The sequence below is a fragment of the Lissotriton vulgaris genome, chromosome 9, assembly GCF_964263255.1.
Source record: "Lissotriton vulgaris chromosome 9, aLisVul1.2, whole genome shotgun sequence".
Lineage (NCBI taxonomy): Eukaryota > Metazoa > Chordata > Amphibia > Caudata > Salamandridae > Lissotriton > Lissotriton vulgaris.
In genome coordinates, this window is record NC_141697.1 from 847,315,686 (window position 1) to 847,338,961 (window position 23,276).

The 23,276-nt window shown below is 39.8% G+C and overlaps 2 protein-coding genes across 2 annotated transcripts in view; both read left to right on the plus strand.

The window, feature by feature from the left end:
* The window catches only part of LOC147692352 (anthrax toxin receptor 2-like), a 705,434-nt gene that overhangs the window by 527,295 nt on the left and 154,863 nt on the right, over positions 1-23,276 (plus strand). The gene's annotated exons all lie outside the window — the stretch shown is intronic.
* LOC147692353 (uncharacterized) lies at positions 12,332-22,527 on the plus strand. The gene is made up of 2 exons (XM_086936779.1): positions 12,332-13,650; positions 20,120-22,527. Exon 2 carries the CDS (start codon positions 20,536-20,538, stop codon positions 22,330-22,332), a length of 1,797 nt encoding a protein of 598 aa, XP_086792905.1. The 5' UTR covers positions 12,332-13,650; positions 20,120-20,535; the 3' UTR covers positions 22,333-22,527.

Below are 23,276 nucleotides of genomic sequence, written 5' to 3' on the forward strand. Positions count from 1 at the left end.
GATGTTGTTGATGGACCTTCATGATAGATAATTGCTACAGTTACAAAAGTCCTCCCTGATATTGACAGCTGAGAAGCCACAAATTTTTTTATTAAAGTTGACAATTTTGATCCATCAGGCCTACATCGTTGGATCATTAAAATGACATACTGGCTATATCTACGTATAAATAATGTTGACATCATATCACATTTACATTGGCTACACTCCATGTTGTGATCCGCTGCATTTACTAGCTTATTAAAGGAGACTGATTTACTGTCTGGCAAAGTTAAATATATAAATCTTTCTGAGTCTACACTAGTAGTACTTGATACCATACAGTTCTCGCAGTCATGCTGCCATTGATAAGAAAGCCCAAACAGGTGATCTACATCTACACCCTCATCTTGCAATACATCAAGCATATACATTAAAAACTCCTGACAATCTTGCTGATTATTTTCAGAGAAGTCTGTTTGACCTGAACATTCATCTAACAGATAACGAACTTCAGACACACTTTCTACTTTTGTTCGATCAGTGCTACATTTCTCTAACACAGAATTCAACAAGCAGCATAAACTTTGCTCCGAATTGAACACAATCTGTTCTTTTAAACTCTCTAGTGAAAAGAGAACATTAACCACTACATTTGCATAGCAGTTGACACCAGAACTGTTTTCAAATTGAAAACCGACAACATCTTCAACAGAATCCACTTTCTTTCTGCTAACAACTTTCGGTTCATTGACTTTTAGTCTTTTTGCAACAACCTCCCTACTATTACTGATATTTCTACGTTTCTGGCCTACCACACGTTTCTCAAACAAAGGATATTGAGGCAAATGTGGCGCATACTCTCTTCTTAACCTATTGTATTCCTTAACACAATCTAGATCCGCACAAATGTTTGTGACATCACAGTCAATCAAGTACAATCCCGATAAAGTTCTAACTCGTGACAATGCCACATATGCCATACCCTCCTTGAACACAGAACTGCCAATATTCACCAATGCACAGTCTACACTTAAACCTTGCGATTTATGGATTGTCACCGCATATGCCAAGCAAACAGGAAACTGTTTACGGCGAACATATAAGTCTTTAACAAGCAAAAACCTAGCAGAACAACGACCAATTTGCTGTACTTCCTCAATGCCATCAAATTTAATTCTTAAAAATTCGATTCCATCTCTATTTTTGTATTTCTCCAAATCAACAACATTACCCATTGATCCATTTACTAGACCTCTTTCTACATGTAAATTCCTTCTCAAAATGATTCGGCAATTTAAACACACATTCAAAGTCTTTTCAAAACCCGCTGTTTTAGATATAGTCTTCTCTAATGAATCCAATTTTGATTTCAAATTGTCTGACAAAATAATTGTTGATCCCATGTGCTCTAATTTCTCGATAGCTTCAAGTTTCACAATCTCTTGCTTTTCTAAATTCAACATTTTATTGTTGAAGATGGCACATTCTGCAAGAGTTGGCATGAGACATATCCCGGACTTCTTCTCAGTAATTTTCTGAAAAATATTCTCAGGCACAATCTCTTGTTTGGGATATAAATTTGACAGTAATCGTGCATTTAAAGCTTCTCTCCCATGCTCGGTCACTTTTCCAATTCTAATGTCTTGTAGAATATTCTTGTAATCTTCATCCTTTGCCTGACGCATATTTTCATGCAGTTCTGCATAATTGAAGTTTAACCATATATTGACGTTGCCAATGCTCCCTAGGCACTTCCTGGTATCTTCATGTGTGAGTATTTTGAACACAGGTTGACCTTTTACTGGTGTCAGCTGCAGAAGATCTCCAAAAACAATGATGTGTTTGCCACCAAATAACACATCATATTCAGTTTTAAGTACTTCTTGCATTCTCAAATGCACAAAGGCAAGCATGAGATTGGAAACCATGCTTACTTCGTCAATGATAAGTAGTTTCATTTTCCTCAAGACTCTTGAAACTTCACAGCAAGCATCCCCAGATAACTTGTTGTATTGTAATTTGTTGTCATGCTCCACCGGCAGCATCAGTAGACGATGCAAAGTAATACCTTTAATGTTATGTGCTGCCAGTCCAGTAGGAGCGGTGACAACACAAGACAGCGATGACTTAGTCCTTTCCTGCAAATAACAAGAAATTGCTTTAATGAGGAAACTCTTTCCAGTTCCCGCTTCTCCACTCACGTACAGTCGGACAGGCTTCAATGACGTACATGAGCACTCTTTCTTCTCATGACTTAATCCGTGCTCAATTTCCTTGGTAACTTCATCATATATTTTCCTCTGCTCAACGTTGAGTTGTTTTTCCAAGTCTTCTAAGTTAACTGAATCCTCCTGAGCATGTGCCATGGCTCTTTCCACTTCATTCATAGCAGTGGCAGCTTCATTTTCGATAATAGGTCCTCCAAGTGGATCTTGACTCAATGAAACAGAACTCTGACTGTCCTGAGAACTGTCTCTGGCAATCTCGGCTGCAATCGTTGCTTCCTGCTCAATTTCCAAAGTTAGCATTTCTTGATATTTAGGAAAAGCAGGACATTCTATGGACTCCTTGGCTGCATTAAAAGAGTCTTCGTAACAGAGGAAATCTCCAAGCAGTTCCTCTTCTGCACGCCAAGGCTTGAAAAGTTGCAAAAGTGCTAAATAGAAAAACTCCTTTCTTTCTGGAGATTCACCACTCAATTTTCGATGGTTTACTAATTGGCATTTTCTTTGCTTGACCAGGCATCCCTCACTTCCAATTACAGCATACACTCCTTTCTCAATATCTTCTTTGATGTTCCTCTTGAATATATAATTTTGGAGAACCTCATATAGACAAACATTCTCAAGGTGACTGCTTCGATTTGGATAATATGTATCCAACATGTTGGTCTTCAAAATGTCGGTACTGTTTGGCTCCTTTTCCGCCAAATACTCAATTTCCCGGACAGGTTTTAGAACTCGATTTCGCGTTGCAGCAAGACCAAGACTGGCCCAAACGATACTCCTAGATTTGGCATAGAGACTTGCTGAAGACAATCGATCTGAACATTCGTAAGCTCCGATTTCTCGATGCGACAACATCTTCAGACTGAAACTATACAATTTCTTGCTGAGGCTCTTTTCATGGGATATGTCCTGCCACATATCCTTCAGTTCTGTCTTTTCTTTTTTGGTGATGTAAGATGTCACATACCGAGCCACAGCCATGCAGTTGTCACCCACAAACTGTATATCCATGTTAGCATTCCACATGGACAAAATCACTGGGTTGTAGTCATTGATGTACTTGGACTCTTCGTTCCTTTTCAAATTGTATGTATTTTTGGGTGATTTCCTCGTCACATTATGTCGTAGTGAAGACATCAAACTGTTCACTTTTCCTTTAGAAATCACCGGCCGTGGAAAGTTGAAACGACATTTGGTGTAGAACTTGTCCTTGTTTCTGAATTTACGACGACAGTACTTTCCACAACGATGGCTTTGGAAACGTAGAACTTGTTCTCTTAGGCTTTTCTTCTCCGTTGCATTTGGAACAGCACACGTAGAATACTGTTCTATGAAATTCATCACTAAGTCATCGGGATCTGTTCCAAATTTAGGAGCATCCTTGATCCACAACAACATATGTATATGAGGAGCACCTCTTGCTTGGTACTCCTTTCTCCAAAAGAAATCCAACACCTCTCCAAGAGGTGGATTCTTCTTATTTGTGATGAAAGACATCATAGCTTCAAATTTATGATTGAAGTACCTGCATACATTCACAGGATCCAAAGAACACAGTTCTCCAGGTGTCTTGAATTCAATGTTTTCAATATTTCCATTTGCTTCTCGTAGAAATTCAAGTAAGTCTTCCCAGCCATACTCAGCACAGCTCAGAGTGAGGAACCATGTCGGAGTTCCTAAGTTCCTCAGCATACATTTTAAATCACCATGACGACGATACCAATACTCATTAGTACCACGCTGACACGCCATGAGATTAATTAGGTGAGAATCCAAAATACTATCTTGGACATTAACTTTATGCATAAAGTCTCTTGCCGAGATATTTCGCATCTGTATACCACTTTTCAAGATGTGGTTCACTGCATATGACAGTCCAGACAGATCGCTTTCAAACAGGAGATGAAACAAATAGGGAATGCATTGACGAAACCTAGGATCTTCTCCATACAATCGTAAAGTCCGGTATTCAGACGCAGGAATTTGATGAGATCGCTCATCATATCTTCCTCCTCGACCTGTGGGAAATAGCTGTGGGAAACACCGAGCTTCCAAACTTTCCTCCCAAACACTAATGGGACTCCCTTTGGCTTGTTTCATTTGAAACAACTCAATAGCATTCCCCATGACTTCCTTGGAATGCAATGGATGAACACTATAATGTTCATATATTTCTTCACTTTTAGAGGCCTCTACTTTCTCAATTTGCCCAGCACACAAATCGCTATCCTCTTCATCACTTACTTCCTCTTCTGCAACATACACATTCTTATAATACTTATTATTTTTCTTCAAATACACTGTTGCCTTTTTGACTTTCCTAACATCCACTAAATCTTGCCATATTTTCTTATTCTTTGTCGGAACCCCATTAACCAAGATAACCAGAGGTTCCTCTTCCACTTCTTCTACTCCAATTGTGTTAATGTTTTTATTCAAATCTAAAGGCAAATAAACAACTCTTCCCTTTAATCCTCTCTGTAAATCTGCTGGAGGCAACTTCCCTGTCTTTGGCTCCATTCTTACAATAGCCTGAAAGGGATGAATACTTTGAATCAAAATAGATTCATAAGTATTTAAATCCTTCAATTCAGAAGGAATCTCAACCAATTCAAGATTATTATGAACTGCCCTAGCAGGCATCTGGTTTTGGTTTAATTTATTACAACAATAAGTACACACACGTTGATCCGATCCCAAATCAAACTAATTTTCTACCATCAAGTATGTGGCAAAATCCTTCCATTCACTATTATTTTCCCTTTCACTTTTTGCATATAAATCCACTACCTTAGTCTGATTCTTATAATAAGTACGTCGACAACAAACACAAGTGAAATTAGGCCTCTCACTTGATTTCATCTGAAACGTGGCAATTTCCTTCTGAAAATTATCTGTACTGTAAACCTGTACATTATCTTCCACATTACTCTCTATTTCAGGGTCAATTTGAACATTCTCATTTTTACTACTAAAGTAACAAAACTCAATTTCTTCACAAATATTCTTCACATCTATTTCAGAACCATGCAAAAGAGCAGCACATAATTGTTTAAGCATAATTGCTGGACTCTTTGCATAATACAACATTCTCACTAATTTTCTCACTTTATTATGATGCACTGCTAGCATCCTGAAATGATGAAAAACACTCTGGCATACTCTCCTGGAAAGACAAGCCAGTGAATGACCACGCAAACCTGTTATTTGTCTCACTCTGCAAGGATCTAAATCTTGCAACAACTTCATTTTCTGCTTTAAACTTTTCTTATTAAATGTCCGTATAAAATCACAAAGCAAATTGATGGAAACCTGTCGCACACTGCAAATAGAACTACACTTCCAAATGTACACAGGACCCTTAGGACGTCTTCCTAAAACCTCATCACTTAGCGCCTCTTCTGTCTCTGTTGTCACAAGTTGTTCTTTTTCAACTGGAGAACCATCCTTCACTTCATAAGCTCGACCACTGGTGTCAACTGCAAACACCAAATCATTATCCTGAAAATAACTCTCCTCATTAAAAAATGCCTCACAACTAGAACTATGCATCCATTCTCCGGAAAAAACTTCACAAAAGTTAGTACGATTTACTACTCTCTTCCATCTACTTTTAGTTTTGAAATCAGAAATTACCTTGCTTAGTTTCCTAATTCTATTGATTACCAAAATAAACAACTTTCGCTTAATTTCAAAAGCATGATCAATAATTTTCTCTACATTTTTCTTCTTCTTATAAAATGCCGCTTTCTGTTGGCCTTTTTTTTAAATATTTTTCAATAAATTAACTATTATCCTATTACGGAACATTCGATGTCGAATGTCCCTAAACTGTTCTTTCCTTCTACTATCATGCACAGAGTTATCTCTTCCTCTACCAGTAACATTTTTGATGGGTCTCTCCTTTCCATTTAAATTGCTTTTCTTTTTGAGGACTGAAACATTTTTTGGAGAAATACTTTTTTTATGACAAATATTTCTTAAGAATGATTTCGTGCTCTTACCCGGACCTTTCTTGGTGTTTTGACAAGTATTTGGGGAAGAGGACTGCTGCAATAAAACATCATCCTGCTGTCTTTGACGTTTTCTCGCCTTTCTCATTCTGTTTTTTGTAGGCATTTTCCAAACTATGAAAGAATCTGCAGTTGAATCTGTGGAAAAATGTATTAAAAAATGTTATTAACCACTATTACCAAACAGTAAATGAATAACAGTCATCAAAAACTTAATGCCCTTCTTATTATTTAACATAGCAAATCAAGGCATATGACTGAGTATAATGTTATTTTTCTTTTTTAAATGGAAAGCGTTCTTCATGGTGCAAGTTTCTTGTAAATACGCTCCCACCTGCGAAAAGGAACTTAGCAATGCAAAGCTGCTTGGGTCCCCAGTGTCTGTCAACATTCTAAACAGTCCGGAGCGGCCGCCATCTTATCTCTCGGTAGGATCGAGAGAGAAGAAAAGGTGAAAAACGAAGGGGAAATTTAATAAAATGGGGTAAAGTATACCCCAGTTAACCCCCTAGGAATGTTGTTGGAATTTTTTAAAGGGTCCCCTGAGGAAAATAAAGAAATATATATTTTTCACGATAGAACCGCTTCCCAAATACCGAACTGGTCCGCAAACTGCACGAGAATACGCCATTTTGTGCGTCGTTTTAATTAAATTACTAGGAATAAGGAGGTGCGGGAGACGTATCCTATTTCCTTATATTTTCTGAGAGTGGCTGAGGAGTCTCATATATGTTGATACATGTGTTCCAGCGACTGTGCGTGAGCTTTTTTTAAATTCTTGCTGCGTGACGTCTGTTAACGTTCGATTCAAAGGAAATCAGGAACTGTTGACCACCAATTTCTCAGTACGATAAAATCTTTCGAGATATATTATCAAGCCTGTGCGCTAAAATTATCGCCGATAAAGCGGCGACAATGGGCTTGATAATATACTCTGTGAAATTCCAATCGAAGCCCATTTTAGATGTCTTTACATCTAGCATGTACTTCGATTGGAAATCCATAGAGCATATTATCAAGCCCATTATCGCCGCTTTATCGGTCGTTTTCGGCTGATAAAGCGGCGATAATTGAAGCGCACAGGCTTGATAAAATACCACATTGTTATAAATGAATCCTTATTGAGACACAATGTCTGCGCCAATTTGCCTTTTTTACAATGCCACAATTTTGTCGTGCACGGCAGCCATTTTACATGCCAGGCTGGTCTCAGCCTATCACCTAGCCCTGCGAATGTAGGGAAATATTATCAAACCTGTACACTAAAATCTATTTCTATATCACTACAGACAAAGCCACAATTTAAAAACACAGCTTTCTTCATCATTTTCTCCTTAGCGATAAAAAGCGGTAGCAATGCATGAATATCACGCTGAAAAGTCAGCGATATTCATGCATTATCCTGCAAATGCTCTTAGCCATGTTATCCACCTCCTATTGGATAACATGGCTAAGAACTGCTCGCAAATGCGAAAAAAAACGGTCGCAATGCATGAATATCACGCTGAAAAGTCAGCGATATTCATGCATTATCCTGCAAATGCTCTTAGCCATGTTATCCACCACCCATTGAATAACATGACTAAATACTGCTCAGAGCCCCATGAGGAACGCTTTCCATTTAAAAGAGAAAACATATCATCATAGAAAAGAATCGTTTTTAAACACAGCATATAAATCAATTGTATACCTGCATTCAAGAGGAAATGACTGAAAATGTCCTTGAGACACACGAAAGCGTTTTCTGGAATACCCTTGCACCATTTTTCCGACATTATTAACATGGCTATGTAACTCCCATAATCAAAATCTAAATTTGCCAAGCGCAGGTGAGAACGTATTTACAAGACACTTGCCCCATGAGGAATGCTTTCCATTTAAAAATGAAAAAATAACATCAAAGACACTCAAATGCCTTATAAATATGACCCAAAACAACCTATGAAACTCTAACAGTACATATCCAAAATTTAATTGTTTTCAAAATGGTTTTTAAAAACAACATATCTGTTTCAGCTTACATAAAAGACCATGGAATGCGCTTCATATACAACAATACCTTGAGTTACTACATGCCGGAATCCTACACCGAATATGCAAATACAATTTCTCAAAGAAACAAAATCTATTTCTATATCACTATAGACAAAGCCACAGTTTTAAAAACACAGCTTTCTTCATCATTTTCTCCTTAAATCATTCTATTCTATATCTAAAATAAATAAATCTTTTCTCACCTTAGCAAATACTTTTTGAGTTTTGAAAACAGTCTCAGAAATACACCAAATTGTCTTCAGCAGAAGAAAAACGATGCACTCCAGAGGCTGCAGCTATTGAAAGCACAGAAATACAGATATTCATTTCACATATCTCTCATATTAGCCAATCATAACTCTTCCCTCACTTTTTTCAAATCAAAACCCTTCCCCCCCTCTGCCCTCTCTGCCTTTTTTTTGCTTAGCAACGACCTCCTGAAAGACCTCTCATGTTTGCAAGTTCACACAACAATGTTTCAATTGAACTCTGAACTCTCAGTGCACCTGCATATCCAGTGCAATCTTTCATTAAAAGTTTCTTCCTTGACCATTGAAATTACATGTTTCAAGAACACATCCATGCACCCTAACTTTCTGTTTTCAGAAATGGAAATGCGCCAATCACTGCTAATGAATAATTAGCATTGGAAATCCACAGTTTTTTTTCTTTACAAACTCCTACTGTTTCAACTGCCCTTTCATTACCACACTTCATCTGACTGCAGCACAACCTTCTCCCACCATGTTTAACGTCTGGATTGTTGGACATAGTTACATCCACTGGGCTCAAAGGTATGCTGACAACAGAAATTTACACAACCTCAATTTACAGGATGTGGAAATTAAATGGTTGGGCCAAAGAGGATTAAAATGTCACCAATTGATACCATTGGTGAAAACCTTTATGCATTTGCCAAAACCTGACCTCTTAATAGTGCACTGTGGAGGAAATGATTTAGGCACTATGACTGGGGTTGGTCTGGAAATGCTTTTAAAGGACACCTTTGAGCAATTAATGGCACTTTTTCCTCAAACTGCCTTGGTATATTCCAATATATGCCAAAGACAGAAATGGAGGTGGTCCAACCAATTTGGTCCACAAATTGAGAAAGCGAGGAAGCATGTAAACAAATCTGTTTCAGCTTTCATGAGAGACCATGGAATGGGCTCCCTGTACAATAATAACTTGCGTTACTACATGCAAGATATCTACAGAGGAGATGGAGTTCACTTCTCAGATGAGGGCAACAGAATTTTCATTCTGAATTTAAGAATGTGCATTGGTACCTACTTATAAGTACCTAAATGGAACATAAACCCAAAAGCTCTTCTCAGAGCTACCCTTCATCTGATCACTCACAATTAATACTTTTCTCTAACTTATTTCTGTAATTTTCAACAAACTACGCTCAAAGAGCGCTACCCGGTACGCGAACTGGAAGCTAACCACCCAAAATTATTTTAAAAATGTTTTTTCTCCGCACATATGGTCCTCCTCAGCCACCCTCAGAAAACCTGGGGGGTCAAAATACTTGTACCGTGTCCCCTTCTACCCTTTCTGAACATTATTTAACCTCCATTTTATATGTTAATTCGACCGAAACACAAAATGGTGGACTCCCGTTACGCTTCTAGTTCGCGGACTAAACTGCTTCCCGGGAAGCGGCCCAAAGAAAAGGTGGGAAAGTAATTCAAAGAAAAAGGACTGGAGACACTCTCACCAAATGTAGATTAACTCATACTACATAACAATCCCTTTCATTTTCACAAATTTGATTGAAATTCCATTTAGCCATTAAGCCTGTAGACCTCTCTAAATACCTTGAGGTAAATTACTTCACAAAACACATCTGAAGTGTTGGAATTGACAACCAATAAAAATCTTACTTTCATTTTCTACTTTTATTACCTGATATTTGATTGGTTATATACCTAAATATATATAAAGGAAGAGAAGAAAACACAGCCATTTTGACTGCTACTTCTTGTTGTACATCACATTTCAATACTTACCTAAGACTTCAACTTGTTTCTGAAGGTAAGTTGTATATTGAACACTATAACTTGATATGGTAGACTTTTTCTGATACATATACACTATCCCTCTGTAGTAGTAATGGATTTAGATAGACTTCTCTGTTATAGTTAGGAATGGAGTTAGGCTTCTCTTCGTTAAATTAGATACACTTTTTTTATAGTCCTATTTCCACTCTGATACTATACACTGCCAAAAGAAAAATTCACTGATAAAAACTACCTATCTAAAATTAATCCCAACAGTGCCCAATCTCTACTAATATATATTTTCTTATTCAAAATTTCAGGCAAAATGGAAGGCGAACAACAAGTTTCATTTTCGATTGAACTGAAGGAGAGCAGCCAAGACAAACTTGATGACTTTATGGATGACAGTAGAGACCACGAACTTCTACAATGTGTTGAAGCAGTAGACAACTTGCTTCAAAATGAAAAACAATTACACCCTATAATAAATTATGACATTTCTGACAATGAAATGTTAGAAAATTTAATAAAGTATGAAACACAATCATAATAAAAAAAATAAATAAATAAAGAAAACAAAAAAAAACTAACAAAAACAACAAATATTTAACATACAGTATTAAAAAAATCTATCATTCTTTTATCCTTATAGTACGCTGCCCAGAGCGCTACCCGGTTCGCGTACTAGGAGCTCACCACGCATAAATAATTTTTTTTTTTTTTTTTTTTTTTGCCCTGCAGAAACCTTTTACAACCTTCACATAAAACCTAGGAGGTCAGGGAGGATCTACTATGCCCCCTTATCGAAATTTCCCCCTTTGTTTTGGCCTCCTCTTATCTCTCGATCCTACCGAGAGACAAGATGGCGGCCGCACCGGACTGTTTAGAATGTTGACAGACACCGGAGACCCAATCAGCTTCGCTTCGCATAGTTCCGATAAGCGAAAAGTACGCGAACCGGATCGCTGCCCGGAGCGCTGTTACAGATATATATCTTGATTTAAACGTTAATTTCTCAAAATCCACTGAAGCACATATATTGAGACCTAGCAAAGGCACATCGGGCTAACAGTCCCTACAATTTTGCCAAGTTTCGTGCAAATCCATTCAGCCGTTCGAGCTAAAAGTGAGTCCAACCGCCCTATGGAAAACTCAATGTTAAAAACGCGTTTTGGGACCCCCCTTTTTTCTCAGGCCCCCCTTGACGAAACCCCCCCAAATTTTCAGGGGCTGCTCAGAAACAAAATGTGCCATTTTCCTGAAAATTTCAGCCGATTCCGTCCACAAACGCCAAAGTTATTAGGCATAGAATTTTCAGAAATCCCATAGGGAAAAAATCCTAACTATATATACCTACTGGCGACCGCCAGTAGGTAATATTTATATATATATATATATATATATATATATATATATATATATATATATATATATATATATATATATATATATATATATATATATATATATATATATATATATATGGGACACGGTGTGCTCATCAGTGTGTGCATCAGCTTTATGATTTACAGTACTCTGTCCCTCATTAAATCTTTGGTGTCGTAGTAAAGGTTCCGTTATTACCTTAACTGGTGAATTTTTCCATCATTGTAGGGGTTGTAGACACCATTCTATTCTATCGTCCTTAACAAGTGTTACATTTGTGCCTGTGATTTCAGGTGATGGCAGTGACAATAATTTTTAGTGACTGAGACTTAATTCTCATCATCTAACTTCGATCCAGAGCAATGGAGCACGAGGTATGCCGCATCCAGGGATGCGTACATTTCTATTAACATTTTGGCTTGAGGACCCTGGTTTCTAAAACAATCATTTTCCTTTTTACAAATAGTTCCCATGGACCCGAATCACACCGCCCTGATGAGAATCCTGTAAACCACGTAACGGGATTCGAAACGCGTCGGCATTTCTCCCTCTTAGACATTTAATGCTAATGCTACTGGTGCAGAAATGGGCATTTTTTCCTGAGTTGTACTGATTCATTCTATCTCCGGTCTTGGGGTTTGATTTTGAAAAGTCTCTTATTCCCCAAGTTGTCTATTGATTATTGTGATTTTCTCATTGTTTATAATTAATTTGTTCATAATGTTCAAGATTAATTTTTCCATGTCACAATCACGTACACATTGTTGATGTATATTTATTCACATGTTCACTGTTGTGTTTTTTCACTGTATATATTCACAATCTGTTTTTCAAACTGTATATGGCCATACATGAAGTTGAAGGCGATCTTCTGTTTGCGTGCGATAAAAGAAAAAATATTTTGATAACTGAGTCAAAATCAAAAGACACAAATAATTGTCAGGGTAAGCTAAGAAAGTTTTGTTTATCCGTAAACCACCATTCATTGTTTCAATCAACATTGGAGGTATAGGCAAAAATCCCCTAGTTTATACAGTATTGTGGCCCTGCCTACCCTCCTTCCCACTGGGCCCAACCACCCCTGTTTTTTGAATTTTCGAGCGGGCACGTGCCCGAGTGAATAGAGATCGACAAAAAAAGTGTCCTCCTTATTGTTCTTTTGAGAATTAATTTTCTTGCAGGAGTCCCTTCTGCTGCCGAGTATGGCAGACAAAGATATGCTGTCCATCACGGAAAGCCATATCCAAAATCTTATTGAGTCCTCGCCATTTTCTTCCATTACTCTCAGCACCTCAGCTAAGCAGCAAAATGAGGCAGACAAACTAATTTGGCTCCAAAAAAAGCACATAAGAACCGAACTCCACGGCCACTTTTTACTTAAACACCTAAAAGCAGGGACTATTCCTTGGGGCCTTCAGGTCAAAAACATTCCTGTCATCTTCACAGAGGATACAGACTATAAAAAGGTTTTAGTCAAATCAACACTAAGTGTAGTAGAGATTTAATGGTGCATACCATAGAGACAGCCCAACGTATTTGTAGCCAGGAAGAGAAGGAAATTGAAGACCTGATCAAAACCATTAATGACAATCAGACTACCACTGAAGCAAAGGTGCTCCTAGACAAAATTGAAAAAGAAATTGCACTGTTCAAAGACAACACTCTGAATATTAAATCAGCTCAATTCGATAGAGACTCCAAATCATTCAGGTTAGAACAGGTATATCCTTTTCTTAAAGAAGACTTATACACTTCTGGAGAGTCACGGGGTGCTCTAAACACATTCCAGGGTAAGTCTAGAAACAGATTTATAACATTCTCCGACACAACTTCATCCGACTCTTCCCCCGAATCTAGGCAAACAAATTCCAAAAGACGAGGTGCAGCAGCAGCATCTTCTCCTTTTTTATCCAGGGGCGGCCAAACGAGAGCTCGCTTCAAGCAGCCATGGCAGATGCGAACTCGCAACAAATTCTACAAGAATTAGAGGTGTCTACTATAGTCAAGTTTATTTTATTATGATAAGGAACTCTTTATGAGGTCCACATAAAACAACATGTACATACAAAATAAGAAATACGTAAAATATTAATCCATCACAATTACAAAAGACATCTTAATACAGGTCCAAAAAACATTTAAAAAAGTTGTACAGTTTAAAAGCAAACATTTCATTAGGAGGGTTAATCAAGGCTGCCTTAAACGAAGAAGCAGATAATATGTTAAGTTGTAAGAAAATTGGTCTTAACCATCTACGCCTGCAAGACATCAACGTAGGACAAACAAACATGACGTGATCTAAGTCCTGATCATACAATTGACAAAGATCACAGCATGCCGAATGACCAAACCAGCTGGCATGTAGAACTTTCAGCGGAAGCAAATTATGTCTTAGTAAATATACCAGGCGCCTGGCGCCATGGGAGATGTTCCAATGCATATACGGTTGAGCTTTCCGCAGGGTATAAGATTCAATAACAGGCGTACAACCTTTTTTCGCTAGACAGAGATCTCTATCCTGACAATACCCCAATTCCCAAGATGCTGACCTCAGGACAGTTTTTAATTGAAGAGAGGACAATGAGAATAAATTCTCCTCGTCCAATTTCAATTGTAACACAGCAAATCTGAAGTTTTTTACAATCAGTGAGAAGTCATTAAAAGATCCTAATAATTCATTTTTTATAAGATCTCTTAAGGTATTAGGTTCACCTTTAGATAGAGCTACTACCCAACGTATGATACTTGCCAGACCTTGAACCCAGCTGCTACGTAAGCCCAGTTCCTGTCTCAAGGAGGCAGTTGAATTTGCTGTACCTACCGAAATTAAACTACGTAAAATTTTCCCTTCCGCAGAGTTTAAAAAACTCCACTTTTTTTGATCAACTAACTCAATTCCGTATAACAGGGAGGCCGGAACTTTCGCTCTGAAAACATCTAAGAGAATAGAAAAATGCCTTCTACCTGTGGCTTTATACAGGGAAACTAAACTCTTTCCCTGCGAAATAGCCTTCCGAGAGTTAGTGTCAATGTGTTGTTTGTCACTTAAGTTATAAGTGACAATTTTGCCTAGGAAGGTATAAGATTTCACACATTCCAGTTTTTTCCCCCCCGCAACCCATGGATAGTTAAGGCATTTAGGCTTCTTTCTACCAGAGAAACAAATCACCTTGCTTTTTGCCGTGTTTATTGATAAGAAATGGCTTTCAGCATAATCAGAGAGTGCATGCAACCGATTGTTCAGGCCCTTTGGCGTGAGATCCAAAATCAGGATGTCGTCTGCATACATAAGGCATGCAATTGCAACTCCACCCAAGGACGGGGCAATGCCGGTGCAAGCAAAAAGAGTGATGGGTAAGTCAACTGTATATAAGGAAAATAGCAAAGGAGCCAAAAGGCAACCTTGCTTCAACCCGTTGGAAGTGGGGATTAATTTAGATACACCACGATCACCTCCAAGTAGAACTCTGCACCAAGTGTCAGAATAGAGGGCGCGAATTAACTTAATAAGGAATAAGGGCATACCTAAATTAGATAACTTTCTCCACAACAAATTTCTATCTACCTTATCAAAGGCGGTGGAGAAGTCAATAAAGGCGCCATATACCTGACCACCACGGACTTTCACATATTTTTCATTAATAACTTGCAATGCAGTCAGGTTATCTAAAGTTCCATGATTTTGTCTAAAACCTGTTTGCTCCATGGGAAGGATTTTATGTTCAGATACCCATTGGTTCATTAAAGTAAGCACACATTTTGCAAAGACCTTACCAATGGCATCAAGCAAGGCAATTTGGCGATAGTTTTGTGGTAGATCTCTTGCCCCTTTTTTATATAAAGGGACAATAATACTTCCTTTCCAGGAGGGGGGGACTGTTCCGCTAGAGAAACAAAATTTAAACACTGGAAAGAGTATTTTGCTCCAAAGTTCACTCTGGTTTTTTAATACTGAAATTGGGATTTTATCAGGACCCATCGCACCAGAGGAACGCATATTCTTAATGGCACATTCAATTTCCTTTTCCGTTGGACAGTCAAGTATACGTGAAACATTATCAGAATCAACTTTAAAAACAAGAGAATTATTGTTACTGTACAACTTCTCGATATAATGAACCCACACCTGTTCCTCTATGGCAATAGGCGAAGGACTGGCTCTGGTACCACAACCTTTGCCAATTAAGGACCAGAATGTCTTGGCTTGACCATTATAAGAAGCTTCCCTCAGTTGGATCCAGAGGGCATCTTCCTTAGAACGTTTTAAGCGGGCCTGAAGCCTAGCTCTCCTTCTTTTTAAAATAGACAACTTCGACTTTGCTTCTTGAGAGAAGAATAAAAATTGTCCCCTTACAACTTTGTTTATTTCTCTGTTTAAAGCCCGTAAAGAATGAGGGACTACGGGGGATTGTTTCACACCTGGTTTCTTTTTTGCACTAACAGTCACAGAATCTAAAAAATTATTAAAACACAACAGCTCTCTCCCTTCCCAAAGGGGTAAATTCTCAACAGTAAAATTCAAAAGAGGCGCCAGATTTTCAACAGTACACAGGTTCCAAAAACATTTCCCTGAGCTGGAATCAAAATTCACAGAATCTGTATCCAGACTCCACGGATCCACTTTCGGAAGATTAACGGAGACAGAAAGCATCAATGCATTATGGTCACTAAGATTAGACTCAATGACCTTCATATCCTTCAATAAGTGAAAACCTGCATAATCTACCGTGATAAAATCAATAATAGAATTTCCCTTATTAGATTTACGCGTATAAGCTGCCGGGATATCAGATGGAAGCCTCCCATTTACTATTAAGCATTCAGCTTTAAGTAAACCATCTAATATAAGTTTACCTCTTTTGTTAGTTTTAATTTTGGGGGGAAACTGGGCAGATGGTATATTCAAAGACTCTTCCAGTGGAATATTTCTAAACAACTCCAACCCACAGTTGGATATATTACAATTTAAATCCCCAAACATTAACACATGTGGAGTTGGGGAAATATCCAACACTTTAGTTAAAAAAGTGAACAGAGTTTTTAGACCAGCATTAAAACTACAATTGGGGGGGATATAAATGTTTACCACAATCAACAATCTATTAGGGCAATCTTCAAATACATCTTTTAACGTTATTGCTAGGAACAGTTTTCCTGGATCTAAATAATGTGAATAGTTCCATTGCAATCTGTTGGATAACAAACATGCTAACCCTCCCTTAGCATGGCCCCTTCTAGTGCTGGTTGCACTGCAATCCAAAACAAAATAGTCTTTTTCCAAGGCTAATCTTCCTTCAACCCATGTTTCCTGCAAACAGATTATATCTGCTTTTAGAGAATGAAGCAAACCCAATTTCTCCTTATAATCCTTGAATCCGGCCGAGTTCCATGAGATAAGTTTCAGCTCTCTGTTAAAAATTAGAATGATGTTTAGAACCAGGAGCTGATTTACTCGCTAGAACACTGGGTAACCAACTCCATTTAGAATGATCATCCTTCACTGTCTGCTTAAGGGGAGGGTTTTTATATGAAACAAGTCTTTCATTCCTAGCCACACAGATTTTTAAGTCCTCTGATCTGAGATTAGACCAATCCGACAGCGGCACTTCCGTATTAGAGGGAAGTGATGGTAAAGAATTAGCAAAAATACTTTGAGTACGTTTTTCCCCAAAGTATGGCATGACATCAATCCCTATAACTTGTAATTCTTCAGCCCACTGTAGAACAAGATTTAACACAACTTTCGAATGAAATTTCACCCTTGTTGATCTTAATGGTTTCCCCATGTAGGAGTTAAGGAGAAGTACAATGTCTAGATCGGACGTTTGAATTAATTTCAAACTTTCGATCTCTTTAAAACATAACAATAGGGCGGATCTATTTAAAATTAAATCTGGTTCAAATAAGGGAGAAAAATCGAGATAAAACGTATCCACATTTATTTTTTCTTTTGGGACAATAACTGTCGTTGAAGATGGAACCTGAAAAGGTGTTGCTGTAGGATTCAAGGAGGACAGGCACGGGATGACAGATGGAGAGGTAACCTTAGAAATAACTTGACATGATCCTGCTTTATCATTACAATAAGAAAAAGGATTGGCAGAAGAGTAGGAAACCTTGGGAAGGAAAGGATTAGTAAAGCTTATAGGACCTAAACCAGAGGAAGGGGCGTCTTCTTTGGGTAAGACAACCCTGACTTCTACATGAGAGGTAGGAGACTGCTCCACCTGTGGGGAATCGTCTATACTTACTTCAACATTCTTATCAAAAAGGAGTTTCCTCTGTCTTTTTTTAGCGAACCTTCGGATGGGTTTCCTCTTCTTCATTCTACTCTTTTTGTATTTCAAGGGGCTCACTTTTACCATCAAACCCGTATTTACTTTAGGAATCTCTTCTTCTTTACTTGATGGCAAGGAGAAAATCGGAAAAAGGGAAGGAATTTCGGATTTAGGAGTGGGAGGGGATGTTACTATTACCTCTATCTTGTCACTAATTGGAGCTATACAATTAGCGCCAGCCGAAACCACTTTGGAAGGATTGGTGACAGCTAAGAAAACTGCAGGCTTCTTTTCCTTTTGATCTTCTGTCAACGGAGAAGATAGAGCTGAATTTAAAGCTGCCGAAGCGGAGAGAGCGCTTGTTTTCGGAGGCACCAACAGCGAAGCCGATGGTATGGGGAGATCTGGCACTAACTCCCTTTTACTTAACAAGAGAACCTGCAAAATTTGTGTTACAGTGTCAAAAATACATTCCGAACCTCCCACAAACTTTTCAAGTAAACTTAGAATTGAAGAAAGAATTGATTCCAAAGAGGACAAAGAATTAGAAATTAACCTCCCATTAATATTTGGAGACCCCTCAGCTAAATTATTCAACACTGGACCTGAGCAGGATGTAAAATTTAATTGTGGAAGAGAAAAATCTAATTTATTAGAGGGTGTGCTACTTAGAGGACCGGTACTTGAAATCGTTATTACTTCCTCTAAGGGCTCACCTTTTGGGATCCCCTGTAACGATCCCACCCGCGCCCTATGAGCTGTTAAATCAATGTCAGGCAGCGTAAAATCATTACCTACTACCGGGGATTTAACTAACTCGGATGGAAAAAGATCAGTATTCACTGAAGTTTTAGGAGCATCCATTAGTACAACTTGGGAGGGGACAATTTTGTCAGATTTTGAGGGCTTATTACCTAAAGATTCAAGGGGAACATTCTGTTTCAGAAGTACATTGTTTGACGCCAAAGGCGAGTCCCTTAGTACTTCAGGACTAACTAGAATAGGCAAAGATTGACTAGCAACCAAGCTTAAACTAGAGGAAACCTCAATGACCCCATTAGCAGGCACCGATTCGCTAGATCCTGGGATTTCATTCGGGGACTGCAAATCAGTGGGTTTATCTTTCCCTTTGTCCCATAAATTGAATAGCTGGCATTGACCTTTCAATTGCATGGCAGAGGCAATTTTGTTCCTTAGGGGGTTGGATTTGGTTTTAGACCCAGATCTCCCCACAATCACTCGGCCAGAGCGTAATTTTTTAGCCGTCATGAGACTATATTAAAAGGAGAGAGTAATTAAAATAATAGCAATTGAGACGTAAAACGCCGAATGAATAAAACCTTAAAATGCAATACAAGCCTATGGATACAACAACACACCAATTTGATACCGGAGAGCCAAGGGAGGGGGCCCAGCCCAGCCTTCTTCAGCCTCTGACGGCCTCAGACGGTCCCGCCCTTGTCCCGGGCTTCTCCCGGCGCGCTCCCGCGCGCTCCCGCGTTGCGGTGACACAAAGGAGGATTATAGCCGCGCTGAGGCGGGGGAGGAGCCAGCAGGGAGAGCGGGTCAGCTGCTGGTGATGCCGAGTGTCAGGCGCTCCTGGGACTTGAAGTCCTCGCCTGACCACGCTCGCAGCCCTGCACACACCACCACCACAGAGGCTCAGTTTAAAGCAGTCCTCACGGTCACAGCGCACTTCCAGCAGTGCTAGCAAAGCACCAAAGGCGAAGCGGGACCCGCGGAGCGGGTTCCGCGAGTAGTTGTAGAAGGAGATTCCAGGAAGAGCAGCTCCAGCGTGCTCGCAGTCCGAAGCTCCCACTTCTGTCCAAACAAGCAACAGGTGAGGAAACAAACAGGGAAACTGACGAGCTGGATTTAGCCGCGCTGAGGCGGGGGAGGAGCCAGCAGGGAGAGCGGGTCAGCTGCTGGTGATGCCGAGTGTCAGGCGCTCCTGGGACTTGAAGTCCTCGCCTGACCACGCTCGCAGCCCTGCACACACCACCACCACAGAGGCTCAGTTTAAAGCAGTCCTCACGGTCACAGCGCACTTCCAGCAGCGCTAGCAAAGCACCAAAGGCGAAGCGGGACCCGCGGAGCGGGTTCCGCGAGTAGTTGTAGAAGGAGATTCCAGGAAGAACAGCTCCAGCGTGCTCGCAGTCCGAAGCTCCCACTTCTGTCCAAACAAGCAACAGGTGAATCTCTCCAACAAACAATTATCGAGAGATGAAGAAATGCTTTTGAACCTGGGCCTCAAATTTGTCCCTAATAAAAGAACTGATTTCACAAAACTAAAATGTGAGGCACTAGATTTTTGTCGTAAGATCAGGTTAAAGACTTTCTTTGCCGGTGCCGAAATGACGTCAATGCAGGAAACTACTGGACTTCGAGTTAAATCGAGGTTCACCCCATAACAAACATTCCGAAACAGATCATTGCTCTCAAGCAAGCTGTCCTGTCCTCTCTCACGAAACTCGAAAAGACAAAAAGTTTTGTAAAAAACAACATCAGTAAAGGCCTAAGCAAAGCAATTGGTGATCTTAAATCAGACACATCGATTGTTATAAAACAGGCGGGCAAGGGCGGGGCTGTAGTCCTATGGCCCCGTCCCATGTACCTTGCAGAAGGCCAATCACACGTCAATAATCGAGAGTGGTACAGACCCTCAAAAGAAGATCCTGTCCATGCGATTCAGGACAAAATTGCAAGAATCACAAAGACAGGACTGGATGAAGGCTTTTTAGGGCCCAAAGAGTTTGAATTTCTCAACAAGAAATCACAGAGAACGCCAGTTCTCTATTTCTTGCCGAAAATACATAAAAATGAAAGGGCACCACCAGGCAGACCAATAGTGTCTGGGTGTGACTCCGCGCTTGAGCCGGTATCTAAATATATTGATTTCTTCTTAAAACCTTTCATTGTACATGTGAAATCATACCTCAGGGATACGACGGACTTCATCACTCGAACAGAGGGGCGCACATTCAATGAACAAACTGAACTGATGGTGACATTAGATGTCGCCTCGCTTTATACCCAAATACCGCAAGATGAGGCACTTGAGGTTATAGAGCTTTATCTTGAACAACGAGATAGGCCCCACAGGGTGCCCTCTTCATTCATTGTATCACTGGCTGAGATCACTCTACGGAGCAACTATTTCAAGTTTACAAATGAATTTTTCATTCAAATCAAAGGGACAGCCATGGGCTGCCCCTATGCGCCGGAGCTGGCAGTGCTGTACATGGCACAATATGAGGAAAGATACATATATAATGGTAACCCTTTCTCATGTCATATCAACCAATGGCTGAGATACATCGACGACGTCTGGCTCCTGTGGCAGGGGAGCCAGACGGAACTTGACCAATTCCATGTATGGTTAAACTCGCGGCACCCTGACATCAAATTCACGCTGAAATCCAGTCAACAAAAAGTGACCTTCCTTGACGTCACAGAAGGGACCAGCGAAGCTAAGTTGACAACCATTCTACACAAGAAAGAAACTGACAGAAATACAATTCTCCATTACACAAGCTCACATCCACAATGCTTAAAAGAAAACTTACCTTATGGGCAACTATTAAGGATAAGACGTAATTGCACAAACTTGTCCGACTTTGAGTCACACGCAACAACATTCTGCAGTGAAATGGCGAAACGGGGGTACCCTAAAAAGCTATTAAAGCATTCAAAAAACAGGGCCAGATTTACTCCAAGAGAGACTCTACTTCAGGTCAAAGAAAAAAGTGAATTAGATAAATTGGTGTGTGTCACCACTTTCGGTCAACACACAAATCACTTTAAACGCATTATCCTAAAGAACTGGCACTTACTGGAAACGCTTGAGTACCCCCTATCAAAACCCATCTTCGCCATGCGGAAGAACACAAGTATAGGGCAACAACTCATTAAAGCAGACAGTCACATCCCGCCACCAAAAAGTGACCTTATAGCACAGTGGAATCTGAAACCTATATGTGGGCACCACAAATGTGGCAATTGCGTATCGTGTTCTACAACACTGGAAGGCAATACATTCACTAATAATGGTGTTAAATGGAAACATGAAGCATTCACAAACTGCAAGACCAGAAATGTGGTCTATGCTGTGGTATGTCCGTGCAACAGAGTGTACATTGGCAAGACAAGCCAACCCATCAACGCAAGAATAACCCAACATCGCTCGCGAATAAAGAAAAAAGTTATGTCCGCACCAATGGTTGAACATTTTGTAAATAACAACCACAGCGAAAATGAGTTCAAATGGACAACATTGGTTTGGATAGATTCTAAACATCAGTCTGATGTTGATACCATGCTATTGCGCAAAGAGGCATACTTGATTCTAAAATTCGACAGTGTCAACAAGGGCTTGAACAGTCTAAGCGAAATCAATAGGGCTTAAGAACCATAGATTCACGCTTGAACACCAAATCCCAGAAGACATCAGAATGTATCCATGACCACACAGGTCCTGATTGGTCACAAGCAAATCACATGGGATATGTATGTTTCAACCGCCACCGCCGCGGACACCTACAATCAGAGTGTGCCGTGCTGGAGTGAGATTGACGAGTGGTGCTCACTGCACAGTTGAACGGTAAGCCCTAGACCCAAAACACTGCGAACCTTTTCCATTCTGTAAAGTTCACAATCAGCTGAGTGATTCCTTTTCCCCTTGTCCCTTCAGAATCACACAGAAAGAAATTATTCAAACACCGGAGCGACGATTTTCCCGCGCCGGCAGAATCGTACACAAGTAAGTCTTCTCACCCCGTGTACACACCAGCTTCACGGGTCAGCGGACTCAGACCAATCCCCATTTTTTGTAAATTTCTTACAGAGATGTAACCAGGTCAACAAAGAAACAATTTGTCCCGGGCAACGGCACACTGGCCGCTGGACCACGATAAATAAATGTAACATTTTTTCCTTCCCCCGCACACCGTTTGAGGTGAGCTACTTTCAGCTCCCGCTATAACGGTGCACTTACCCAAATCTCACTCTGTTGCAGTTCATTTCCACGGCATAGACGAACCCAATAAGCAAGCGCAGCCTTGGGCAAGAACTACACGAGGTATGCCGCATCCAGGGATGCGTACATTTCTATTAACATTTTGGCTTGAGGACCCTGGTTTCTAAAACAATCATTTTCCTTTTTACAAATAGTTCCCATGGACCCGAATCACACCGCCCTGATGAGAATCCTGTAAACCACGTAACGGGATTCGGAACGCGTCGGCATTTCTCCCTCTTAGACATTTAATGCTAATGTTACTGGTGCAGAAATGGGCATTTTTTCCTGAGTTGTACTGATTCATTCTATCTCAGGTCTTGGGGTTTGATTTT

Coding starts and splice junctions, on each gene's coding strand:
- LOC147692353 (XM_086936779.1), top strand. CDS start 20,536: ATGTACCTTGCAGAAGGCCAATCACACGTCAATAATCGAGAGTGGTAC.